The sequence below is a fragment of the Strix uralensis genome, chromosome 4 (genome assembly GCF_047716275.1).
Source record: "Strix uralensis isolate ZFMK-TIS-50842 chromosome 4, bStrUra1, whole genome shotgun sequence".
In the NCBI taxonomy this organism is placed as follows: domain Eukaryota; kingdom Metazoa; phylum Chordata; class Aves; order Strigiformes; family Strigidae; genus Strix; species Strix uralensis.
This window is the reverse complement of record NC_133975.1, coordinates 8,746,946-8,759,220: the sequence shown is the minus strand read 5'-3', so window position 1 is coordinate 8,759,220 and position 12,275 is coordinate 8,746,946. Positions and strand designations below refer to the sequence as shown.

The 12,275-nt window shown below is 38.3% G+C and overlaps 1 protein-coding gene across 5 annotated transcripts in view; it reads left to right on the top strand.

Moving 5' to 3' along the window:
* Positions 1-9,897, top strand: part of FAM53A (family with sequence similarity 53 member A) — a 72,799-nt gene extending 62,902 nt beyond the window's left edge. For all 5 annotated transcript variants that reach the window (XM_074865560.1, XM_074865556.1, XM_074865557.1 and 2 more), the window contains exon 5: positions 8,712-9,897. In XM_074865560.1, coding sequence (XP_074721661.1) covers positions 8,712-9,035 — 324 coding nt within the window. In that variant the 3' untranslated portion in view covers positions 9,036-9,897. The remainder of the gene's footprint in view (positions 1-8,711) is intronic.
* Positions 9,898-12,275: the final 2,378 nt, after the last annotated feature.

Genomic DNA, 12,275 nt, shown 5'->3' with positions numbered 1-12,275 from the left:
CATCCCTGGCAGAAGTGAACTTTATGGCCCAATTATAGAATCCCTTAAAATGCTAGTTATGATGGAGTGCCAGCATAACCCAATAATATAGGTGAGGCTGACATCTGTCAGTAACTAATGAGGGCAGCCTTAGAATCAGGATTTGGAGTTTACTTCTCTAATTTCTGAGAAATTTGACCCATCGTATCAATTTAATATTTGACCTGAGGATAAAAAAAAGAACATGCTGGAACTTTAAGAAGTTGGTATATGGGTGTACTCTGCAAAAATCAGTGCATATGTGATTCAGTTGTGAAAGTAATTGTTTGCAGCTCATAGCAAAGTCATGAAGGAATAAGTCCTTGGCTAAACTGCTCAGGAATAGAAGTTCTCTATAAAAATAGATGACACATAAATGGCAGGAAATGAAGCCAGTATGGTCATGTTTTGAAGCCACAAGGGTCAAATCCTGTCCTGTGTTACTCTGGTGCATAATCAGTCAACTTAAACCCTGTTACTTGAGAATAGAGTTGGCTTGGTAAAGTGTACTTAAAAAATGTGACTAAAACTAAAATGTGACTATTAGGAGTTTTGTGGAAGCACAGCTACAACTTCTCTTCTTGTTTGAATGCATTTAATTAGAAATCTAGAAACCTAGTAAAACTCCTGCGTTTGGAGGTAACTTTCTTTACATTTTAGAGCTGATTGTAGTATGCAAGTCTGTTAATTTGCCTGTTAGGATTAATACATTAGAAGGCTTTAGCAACCCAGGGTGGTCTTTGGGTTTGGGTCCTGAGTGCTGAATACTGAGAGATGTTACTGCAGTCGTGATCTTGTTAGGCAGTTTTCTTATACTGCTCATTTTGAGCAACTGTGAAGTATGTTAGTCTATGTCTATGTGAAAGGATGTGTGTGTAGCTCGTGTTAATGATGTGAGTGTGCTTCCTTATTTCCCAGGCTAAAATGCAAAAATCTAGATGCATCTTTCTAAAATCTGTATGAATTAGACATTAAACAAACTACAAAAATAATTTCTTCATACTATTAATGAAGATCATAATATGCACTATGTTGTTTCTTGTTTCTTTTCTGAAAGGAAAGGTTAAACTTCTTGAATGGGAAAAGATGGAACTACTCTGGCAAAACATGAATTATTTCTGTTGGGAGAGAGCACGTGCTTACATTGTTTCCTTCTGTGCCCTTCTACTACAAAACAGATGTGTTCATCTCTGTATGACCACAAATGGTGCAGCTGTTTGTTCATCACACCATCACTCATTAATGCAGTTGGCTAATGTGATTTTGCCAGACTGAAGCCTCTCAAGCTTGTCCAGCTCAAGCACAGTAGAGGCCCAGTTCCACGTTGTCCAGCTCTTCAGTTTATCCATAAGGTGGATCAATCCATTATCCATATTAGAGATGTGCTTAGGGTCAAGCAGGGAGTAGGAAAATAACTAGATGAAGGTATGCAAACACAGTTGTTTCCCTTAAGGCAGAGCAATTGCTTTGGTCCTGCAAGAGACCCCAGACTGCAACTGCTACCTAAGCAAGAACAGAGCTAGAACCCATCTTCCAGGCCGTTCTTCCTGCTATTTCAGTGCTCTTTTGAGTATTTTTTTGTGGTGCTGCTTTCCCTTTGAGGAAGCCTCTGTTCTAATGCATCAGTGCATTTTGAATGAACACTGCTGCTAGTAGTCGTCTTGTTTGGTTTAATCTTCTTTTTCCCTGGCCAAAGTCTTGTACTGTATTATTCAGCTGAACAAAGCAAATGTCATTATGTTCCACTTTGTTTGACACTATATTGATTATCAGCCAATTCAGAACAGTTAAATATACTCTGAGCCTCTTCTGTTAATGGAATAATTCATAGCATGTGTAGGTATTTATGCTTGCTGGACTGTTACTAAGAATAGTTGAAACTTTTTCTACCTAATTACATGCAAGTAAAATATGTAGGCCTGATGTTTGTGGAATGTAATTCTACATTCTTATAATAAAATATTGCCTGATTTATATGTACTCAATCAGGAAAGGTAAAAGGTTGCAGTTTGCAAATTCACTGAATCAGAAAATGTAAGACACTAACATCTTAAAATTCCATACTGTAAACTTTTTAAAATGCAGTTTAATGTTGGCCTGGGTTTTATATAAGGGGAAAATTGTCGTATTTGTTCACTTCCTTCATAGTAGTATTGCTGTGGAATCATATTCTTGACTGTATTACATTAACTACTGCATTAACTCACTTAGCTTCCAATTTGTCTATAAAAACGAACAAAAAAGTTAACCCCTGTGATGAATGGTCCTGGACTGGTAGAAACTGTGAAATCCCAGCACCTGAGTTTCCTGTAAGCGTATGTTAGCTCTGTACTAAACTGTCCCTATCGGACCAAAATTTAGTTTAGAAAGGAGTAAATAAAAAACAGCAGTAGTGTGTTGTCTGCTTAAATTCAGTTTAGAGAAACACCTTTAGACTGACAAACTCTTTTCTTTAATTTACAAAGATCACCTAAACAACTGAAAAATCCACAGGCCTCCTCAGTTGTTTAGATGATCTTTGCAAACCACTACAGTGAAAAGATGCGGAGAGGATATTTAGTTTGAATGTGAAATTTGATTTCATATGTGGAGTGCCTATCATGAATAACTTATATGTCAAACTTGGGGGCAAGGGCGAAGCAGGTGTTCAGGTTGAACTTAATCTGTGGTAGTTGTAATCCCTGCCATGGGATCTGCCATGCCTGTGATGTCACATGTGGCTATCTGGAATTTGGTGTGGTAGCAATGATTTGAATTGGGTCTTACAAAGTTTCCTAGCTAAACAAGTAGGCTGCTGTATGGGTCTGGAGATGGCAGTGCATGAGTCTGTTCCTGGAATCTCCCCACTGGTATGAGTGACCAATATGTGTGGACTGCAGTGGTGCTCAGGCAGAGAACTGGACCCCCAGTCCTCTCCAGTCTTTGTGCATTTTGTTTTTCTCATTTGTAGACCTTTAACTATTCCAGTGGTTTCTGTCAGTTATCTCACATGATGAACAGCCTTGTATTCCTGCATATGTGGGTATAGACAAATTCAGCATTTCACTTAAATATTTCTATTTCATTAAGCCATAGTATTTTTTCAACTACTAGCACTAAATAAAAAACCAAGTCAAATCACAAGTTCTTACAGCTCATAAACAAAACTTATAAGGATACTGTGGCACAATTCAAAATATAAGCATAAAAATCTAGGCCAATAAATAGATCAACTTTCATGGTAGACTACACCAGAAAACTGCATGCTTAAATCTAGAACAGTCTGGCTAGTGGAAGATGAAAGCCTGTTACTTCATGATGCTGTTTAGCATCTGATGTCAAATGAGTTGATGTTACTTTACTTGTCTTCCTGGGCACCTACATCTAAAAAATTAAAATAACCTTTGAAGATACAGCAGAGACAAAGTACTGAACAACTTTTGTTTCTAGTTGTAGCCATATTGCTGCATGTCAGCTTGTATTGATTTTTAACTAGGTCTTTGGCTTTTCAAGTAGGATTTACCTTATTTGACTATCTTTTGCAGGAGTAACTTTATCTCTGATGTAAGGAATGGTTATTATAGTTAAGTGTCTAATTACATGACACAATGGTGGAGGTTGCTCTTTCTCTTCCTGTCCAGTATTCCATGGCTTTTTGCGTCCTAGTTATAGATGATGAAATAAGCATTGCATTTTTGAATATAAAAATACATGTCAAATTTCCAGGAAAATGAGGGGGATAACTGCAGAGCTACAAAAAGTGAACAGCATGTTTGGTTCCCAAAGTGAATTTGATCAGAGACTAGATTTTGCTCATGAGGATGTCAGGAATTTTCTAGGGATTTGATTCTGTTTCCACAAAATAAAATAATAGAAATGTTTTTAACTACTTGGTTTGTAGCTCAATGCAAGAAAAAAGACTTCTTTTTTGGTTTATTTCAAATGCACAGTTTAAACATATGCAATGGTTTTTGACCTGAAGTATTTTTTAGACATTTCAGTTTAAAAACTTAAAGTAATCATGTACCTTTGATTTCTCGTGGGAGCAGAGAGAAATTCCTTCCGAGTTAACTTTGCTTTTTAACTTTTAGAGTGTATTAGCAAGCCTCAAGCATATAGACATTATGAAGAATAATATATTCTTTTCCTCCTGTCAGCACTACTTCGTACTGTTGAAGCAGTATTGCTTCTCAACTCACGCTTCTTAAAGCTAAGGTTATCTGTGAACGCTGAAGTGTTCACAAAATGCTCAGAGCTCTTCAAGACAGAAAAGACAGTCAAACATCAGGAGCTTTACTCCACAGAAAGGTTAAGTTTGTTACATAAACATAGCATTTTTCTTATTATTTTTCACTTTATGCCTAGTAGAAGATGCAAGGATTAGGACTGTGGTGGTATATTTTTTAATCTGTACAACCAGCTGACATTTCTAATGATTTACAATAAACACTGTACCTGTCTCCAACTTGAATTGTCACAGGTAATGATATTAATGCAAGTAACTAGGTGCATGAAGTGAAAATTCAGTTTACAGGGAGGGACACTGACATCTATTTGTGGTAGGATGTGATGTCAGGTGATGGTGTGTTCAGAAGGCCATTTTCAACATGATTCAGCGAGCTGCTTAGGAGCAATCTTTCATGACAGTTTTTTATAATTTAAAGTCCTTAAGTCACCCTCTTAGCTTCATTAAATGAAGTCTCTTCAGGGTAGTATCTTGTACCATGGTTGGACTTCATTATTGTGGAGGCCAAACTGTAACCTCTTCGGGTATAGGGTAGTGTCTGAGATAGGAACACATCATGCTGTACGTGGTGCTTCTGATCTAAAATGTAACTGTGACGTGAGTTACCAACAGTAAAGGCGTTTGGTCTTGAGCCATTCTGGCTGATCTATAGGAAACATAAGTCCAGGAAGTGAAATAAGGACTTGTGAAGCCCTCAAAGGGAGAAATGTAGCCCATCTAACTTACTCCATTGACTTGTTCCATCTCCATCCACTGGCTAGGTACAGGGTAGTAACAGAAAAAGCCATGTGTTGCTCCATGCTCAGGCTGCCTCTTCAGTGTTTTATGCTTGGATTGGTTGCTGATATTCCAGGATCTCCTAATTGTGAGGACCGCTGCATCACCCACATCTTTCATATCCCTGGTAGAGACCTTGACAGTCAAGAAACCCTGTGTGCCCATATCTTTTAAAGCAGTATCTCTTGGTTTGCAATCATAGGCAAAAGTCTCAGGATGGGACAGAAAGCAAACCAGATAACTAGTCTAATTAGTCTGAATTTCCTCTCTTCCTAAGCCTATGGCTTTAGGGAGCAGCCCATCCTCTTGCGATGACTAGTGCTGAGAAGCAGTCAGATGGGCTTAGGGCTTCTGGTAGTTTCAGGCTTCCTCTGCTCTTTGCTTTGTGCCAGCTGCTGCAGCTGCACCTCTTCAGAGCAGCTGTATCTTCCACCCCCATTCAAAACTGAGGGGGAAATGGGTGGACTTGGTGTATGATGGGGGCATGGGGAAGAAGCATGAGAACTGCTGCTCCCATTATACACTGGGTTTTCATGCACATAAATGTCTTATTTTTCCCTTGACTACTGTAGCAAATGCTCTAGTTTTGTTAGTAAAACAAAAACAACCTTTTTATTGCTTTTTATATTTGGAAAGTGATGTATTATGGGTTTCTGAACTGGAGGTTTAGTAAAGAGTACAGACATTAGCTTCCTTTCAAGCTGCTCTGGGCCCTTCTTGTTTGCTTTGTATGGCAAGGGTCTAGAGAGATTTCTTTTATTTCCTTCCCCGCCATTGTTTTCGGTACAAAGTTTTTTTCTTAATATTCAGACATTTTATCGCCTCACTTCTTTTAAAACTCTGAGTTTCTTTTTTCTTTTTTTTTCTATCACACAAAAGAATACTTTTAGCTGATTGAGTTCTATCCATTGCCAACTGTGGACTCTTTTGTCTTGTTAGTCCAGCATCCTTTATAAAATGAGGACCATTGAGCAAGTACTCGCAGGCTCCCCACTGAGCACAATTGTGCTTGAAAGGTGTGGTACTGTACCAGTGTAACATGTAAAGCTGCAGTTCAGAGGGCTTGAATGCATTGCAATTTCTACCTTTTGCTTTGTGAAAGTGGGATTGTGCTGTGAGATAATAAATCCACCTATTTTTAGTTCGGTGAGGTTGTGACAAGTGGGTGAACAAAGAACCAGTTGAATGCACTTGCTGTTGTGTTGAAACCGGCTAAAAGTTCCCATTCAAGTGGTTTCAGCACAGTACAGCTAGCAGGCAATTTTCCATTTATGTACACAAACCTTCTAGAAAGACAGCTGTGTGGTTGGATTAATTTCTAGCAGTAAATTGAATAAAAGATATTTTGAAGGGGGACTCGGGAATTCCTTTCTAAAACATTGAAAGCAGAACTTTCAAAGCTTTCCTTTATTTGATCCCTTTCCTTCCCAGTGCCTACTGTAAGATTTAAAGAACTGAAAATATTGTCCCCTATATGGAGATACACAACAGGAAATGTGTTCTTTTTCAAAGCAATGAGATAGAATTAGGATTAAAATATCCTTTCACAATTTCTGCTTCAAAAATATACTGTTTTGCTTTTAAGTAAATATGAGAGAAATTCACACCTCTTAGTCATGAAAAGGAGCTTAAATGTGTGTACTTGAATTAGCTGTAAGTGAGCTATATAGAAATGTTTTGAAAACACAATGTATTTTATACCAAAACTGTTTTCCTAAGGGATTGAAATTTGGAAATAGAAAGCTTTTTGCTCAGGCAAGGTTATCAATTTTGTTAATGTTAGTCACATGCAAAATTGGACGTGGGTTTTAACTGTAGCTAACAAAGACTGTGGTGAATTCCTAGTGACAGAACTATGGTCAAGTCATTTTTTTTTTCTGAAAATTGATTTTTGGATGCAGGTCTTGGAGTTGTGTAAATTGGCTCCTGAATGAAGTCTTGTTTGTGTCTGTCCAAGCAAACTTATCCCTTATAGTTCTTTCTGCCCTGAAACCTATGACTTGTTAACCAGTCATCTAATATATATTATAAGGTATGAAAGTTGTTTGAGCAAAAACAACTGTGTGCAATACAGGCATAACAAACCTGATCAGTAGTGAAGAGTGTTGGACTGAAGTGTTTTCACGTGGTGCAGCCTTGGGAATACTGCTGCAGTGTCTGTCTTATGGAGAAATACCAACAATGGTGAACCACCATCCCATACCGGTACTGCTGTTCACTCCTCAGGCTAGCTGTGCTATGACTGAACTCCAGAACTCAAGTGTTTTGCTTTTTACCTTTACCCAAGCTTTCCCTCAAATGAACTTTCTCTGTAGGTTTGATGTAGGGATGTCCAAGGAACTGTATGAACTTGTAGAGTGGCAGTGGACTTGTCTGCAAGATGTTCCACATGTAACATTGACCCTAAGGGATCAGGCAAATCACTTCATCTCAGTGAGGTTTCCTTACTCTTCTCTCCTCCTGTATACAGGCAAGGCTGACTAACTCAGATTTCTTCTGAATTTGTGAAGTTTTGTTTAAAAAACACCCAAAGATACTCATAAACAGCTCCTGTGGCTGCTGACGTGCATTGCTGAAGTGAAAAGATTATCCAGTGCTCTGGAAGAGCATCTGGAATAAAGCACACTGGGAATGTTGCAATGTTCCTAATGTTCCTATTTCATCTGAATATATCAGCAAGTATAAAATACCTAAGAAATGACAAATTGGAGGAGGAAGCTGAAAATGGGTGTGAAAGTTGGTCTTGTTCCCCATGGATCTACTTGTAATAAAGCAATTGCCCTGTGCATGAGAGACTGGAGTCACTTAACCAGTAAGATATTGAAAGGTAGCACAACTTTATTCTGCTGGCTCTTAACACCTCTGAGAGGAGACCTGACTTATTTCACCCTCCTCTCACTGTGTGCTTGTATGAGATGAAATTTAGAAGTTTTTCACTTACTAAAATCTTAAGTTCTGGTGTCTGTGTAGTTCTGTTTTTCTTGAAATGCTGCTTCTGGATTCTAGTCAAGGATTCCTTACATGAGGAATTTAGGCATTTTATTTCCTTATCTGAGGGACAGAGGTAGCACATGTACTGAAGTTTTTTTTTTCCCTTTGTCTAAATAAAGGTGAGTGCCCCTCTGGTTTTAATATACTTTTCATTTAAACGGAATAATTCAAATTCCTGAGGTCTTGTTCAAATGGTACCCAAATGTAAGAGAAACTAAGATGACTCTAGAGCAAGATGCTTCCAGTAGAAGCTTGGTTTTCTCCTGTTTTGAGGTTACCCATATGTGCCAGTTATCTTGCAGACTCTTGTGAGGTGATGCCTAAGGGCATGTTGTCTTCAGGCTTGGGAACTTGGGGAAATTAATTGTTGACTAGGCTACAGTGTGGCTGACCTAAATGTTATATTCTGGATTGCCACAAAGCTAATACATCAAACTGGGCGCCTATAGTTCCTCATTTAGTTGTCTAAAGCTAGGATTTTGGATCTTTCTGCATTAAAAAGGAGATTGGTAGTTTTTCTCATTAATGGGAATCTGCAAGGGCAAAATATCTGTGCAAAACCAGATTGCCTAGTAAGTAAATTCAAACACTTTAAACATGTGGAACTCTGATGTTGCATACGTTCAAGAACTTAAGAAATTTATTCCTCTCCTCCTGTACAGTCATGTTTAATGTATTCATGATTTTTTTTTAATTGCAGACTTTAAAAAATTCCAAAAGTCTTTGCTCCCTTGACTATGAAGATGATGATGATGACACACAAATGAAGACAATTGTGTCATCTCCATGTGACTCAAATGATCTTATGAACATCATCACCCCTGGTTCCAGTCCGATGAAAGAACAGCTGGATGAAGTAAGGCATCATGGGTCATGCCAAGGTAGCTTCAAAACCAGGGATTATAAGAAAGCAGCTGCAGTATGTGAAAGTGATGAGGACACAAGTGATTGTGAGAGCACCGAAGAAGGCATCTTTCCTCTAGACTGTGGGGACTTGGACCTAGAGCAGATTGAAAACAACTGAGACTCAAAGTTGTGTGCTAGAATCAGAGTTGTTCTAAATTAAAATGATAGAGGATTACCTTTGCCATGCATAATCCATGTCCCTGACTCTCTGTATTGCCTATCTTGGGCCTGTGTTAGAAGAAATGTTTCAGGTGGGGGAAAAATGTGAACCATTGTTACCTGTTTAGTCTATTGATCAATATGTGGATGACAACAAAAAAGTAGGAGGTTAAATGTTATTTTGAACATTAAGGAATAATTTTGATTAAAAATTTCCTAACAGATATTTTGCATTTTTATGGCTTTTACAGTTCTGGAGAAAAAGCATCTCTATTTTGAAATGAATTTTCAGAAGGGCATTCTATAAAACTAAATCTGTCTACAGTGATTCTGGTGCGGGTATTGTTGCTTTTGTTAAAGAGCTTAATGTGAAAAGTGAATTGCATAATGAAATTGATAATAAACCTTCAGATAGAACTCTTAAATATCTGGTTGGCAACTGGTCCAAAATAGTTAACTGCCATCTTTGACAGTGTCTGGTTAAAAAAAACCTTCATAACATGTACAAATGTTCTTTTCATACATTCAGGACTTTTTGATCAAAATATGGTAGTGACCTTAAAGGTTAACATTTTCCATTATTTTACTACTTGAATTGTTTTCTAGCCTGAAGCAATGCTAATTTAGGTGGGATAAACCTGCAAGTAGCTGCCCACCTACTTGGTCATTATGTTTTCTGTGGTTCAAAAGAATGTACAACAAGAGCACTTGAACTTTTAGACAGGGACTTTGTAATGATCAATTCCCCAGGAGGTGATCCCTTCAGCAATACTAGAAGGAAAATAGTCCTTGAATTAAATAAAATGACATTTTGCTTTGCACTTGTGTCTGCTTGTGACTTTGACTAGTGGAAAATGTGTAGTCTGTGGCAGATACTGTAATGTGCTACTTATGTGTAGAATTGGGTGGAGGAGGAGGGCAGATTTCTGGTCATCTGAGAAGAAAGTGACATCAAGTTAGTCTGGGGAGCTGGGGAGTAACAGATGCCAGATACCAAAAGTGTGTCTCAGTGATTACATACTCTAATCATCTCAAATGTAATACTGTATTCATTGCAGACTATTGCAACACATACTTATTTTGTTAGTTCAGCTACAATAAGGATTTTCCTGAACAAGGGGGAAATTAATCTTGAAATGGTTTTAAATTGGATAGAAATGAGGAAGCTCAGATTATGGCATTTCAGTGCATCATGTTAGTGAGCTTAAATGAGCCAACTCCTACTGTAACTTGTGCCATAAAACCAAAATACAGCAATGTATTTCAAGTCAGCTAATGGAATGCGATTTAAAAAAAAAAAATACCTTGAGGCATATGACAAAGGCTGGAGCAAGGTATGACAGAGGCTCCAGCCTTGTGATTAGGGTCAGCCTTTGATCTGATAAAGAGAAATTGATAAAGAGAATTGGCCTTTAATTACTGAACTAGCTTACATACTTCAATATCTATACGAAATTTTAAAAGTTTGGGTAGCCATTAAGAAGCTCTAAATTCTTTTCTTTTACAACTATGAGGGGCAATGATTTGTGGTATTGATACTGGTAATATGTGTAATAAGGTGCAAGAACACTGTTGGGCTCTTGATATGTTAATATATATTGTATGTGAGAAAGTGACACTGATCACTGTTGACAAAAATCATTCTTTTTCTAGATGAGTAAATAAAGGAGTTGCTGTTGGAGCAAAGACTCCAGTTCCTTCAGAAGCTCCTGTTAACTTCACATCTCGCCCCACAGATATTTGCTCCGGTGTAGCACCGACCATACAGATGATGGCATACACATGCACAAAGCTATATGAAATAATCTTATGCAACTGAGGATCACTATTCTTGCTCCTTCCTCAAATAGCTACTTCACGTGGCAGCAAGTGAGGTACAGCCAGTTCCTCTCATGGGGAGATGGGAAATGCGCTATATTGCGGTGATCAGTCATTGTGGGTGACGGAACAATGCAGCTCCCTGCTGGACTGCAATTACTAGTTGCAGAACTACACTTCTCTTTGTGTATTCTTCTTAATTGAGCAGTAGAAGTAAGTAAAATTGAATCAGCTTTAATGTAGGATTGTAGTAAAGGCCAATAGTACAACTGGGATCACTTAAAAGTTAATTTACCTATTTGAAAGCACTCTAGTTAAGTGTGATGGCATGGAATGAGAAAGCTAATGTGACAATCCATTTGGCTCTTCCTCCCCCAAGGAAGACAAGCTCCTGGAAGAAGCAAAAGAAGAAAATACCTCAGAGGGTGTGAATAAAAGGTAAGATGTACTTTGCCAAGAAAAAAAAAAACAAACCAAGAACTGAAACTATTAGTAAGAGATGGTAACAGAGCAAAGACAAGAGTAGAAGACCAGATAATATTTATTCTTGCTCTGAAACATGGTCTGACTGTAATCTCGGTGAATTGACTTCTCTGGCTGCGAAGGCAAGGTTCTCCAGTTCCCTTCTGTAGGTGCACTGTTTTCAGTCAACACAAAGCCGTATTCCTGCCCACACGGTTAGGGTAGGAAGGGGTTTCCCAAGTGAAGGTACAGATAAGTTTATTTACGGCTACAAAGCCTCAGTCTCCTGGTAAGCCAGCTGTTAAAACTCTAAATAGCCCTTTTGTGGAAATAAACAGAAAGCAGTGGGCTTAGATACTGAACAAGTTTCATGAAAGTAGGAAGTAGTAATTACCTAGTTTAGGCTCTTATTAGTGGGTGACAGGAAAATAAGTAGTTGAACAGCTGTGCAGTAACACTGGCAAATGAAGAAATCTGCTGAGAGGAATCTGTGCACTTTGTCTGCAGATGCTAATGTAATCCCCCTGAGAGCCAAGAGTAAAAGGAATTACTGGTTAAAACTTATTTGGCTTTGCATCCCCCACAAGCTCTGAAGTCCTCTTCCAAAACAAATTCACAGATGATTAATTTGGCACCTTTGTTGCACTTGATTATAGGATAAAAATCTATAGTGACTGTTGGGCAAGTACAGAAGGTGGTTTGCAAAAAGGGAAAGCGTGGTTTCAGAGATTGAATTGTATTTGGAAGTGGGCTGAGCTAGGCTGTAAGCAGCTCTGCTCTGGGAGTGGTTTCCTTCCGTCTTGCACCCAGTGTCAGAACCAGAACGGAAGACCGTATTGCATGGGGCTGTGGGAGTTGCTGTAGGTCACTTATCTTTCATTTTTATTAGCAACCTGGATAACAAAGTAGTATGCACTTT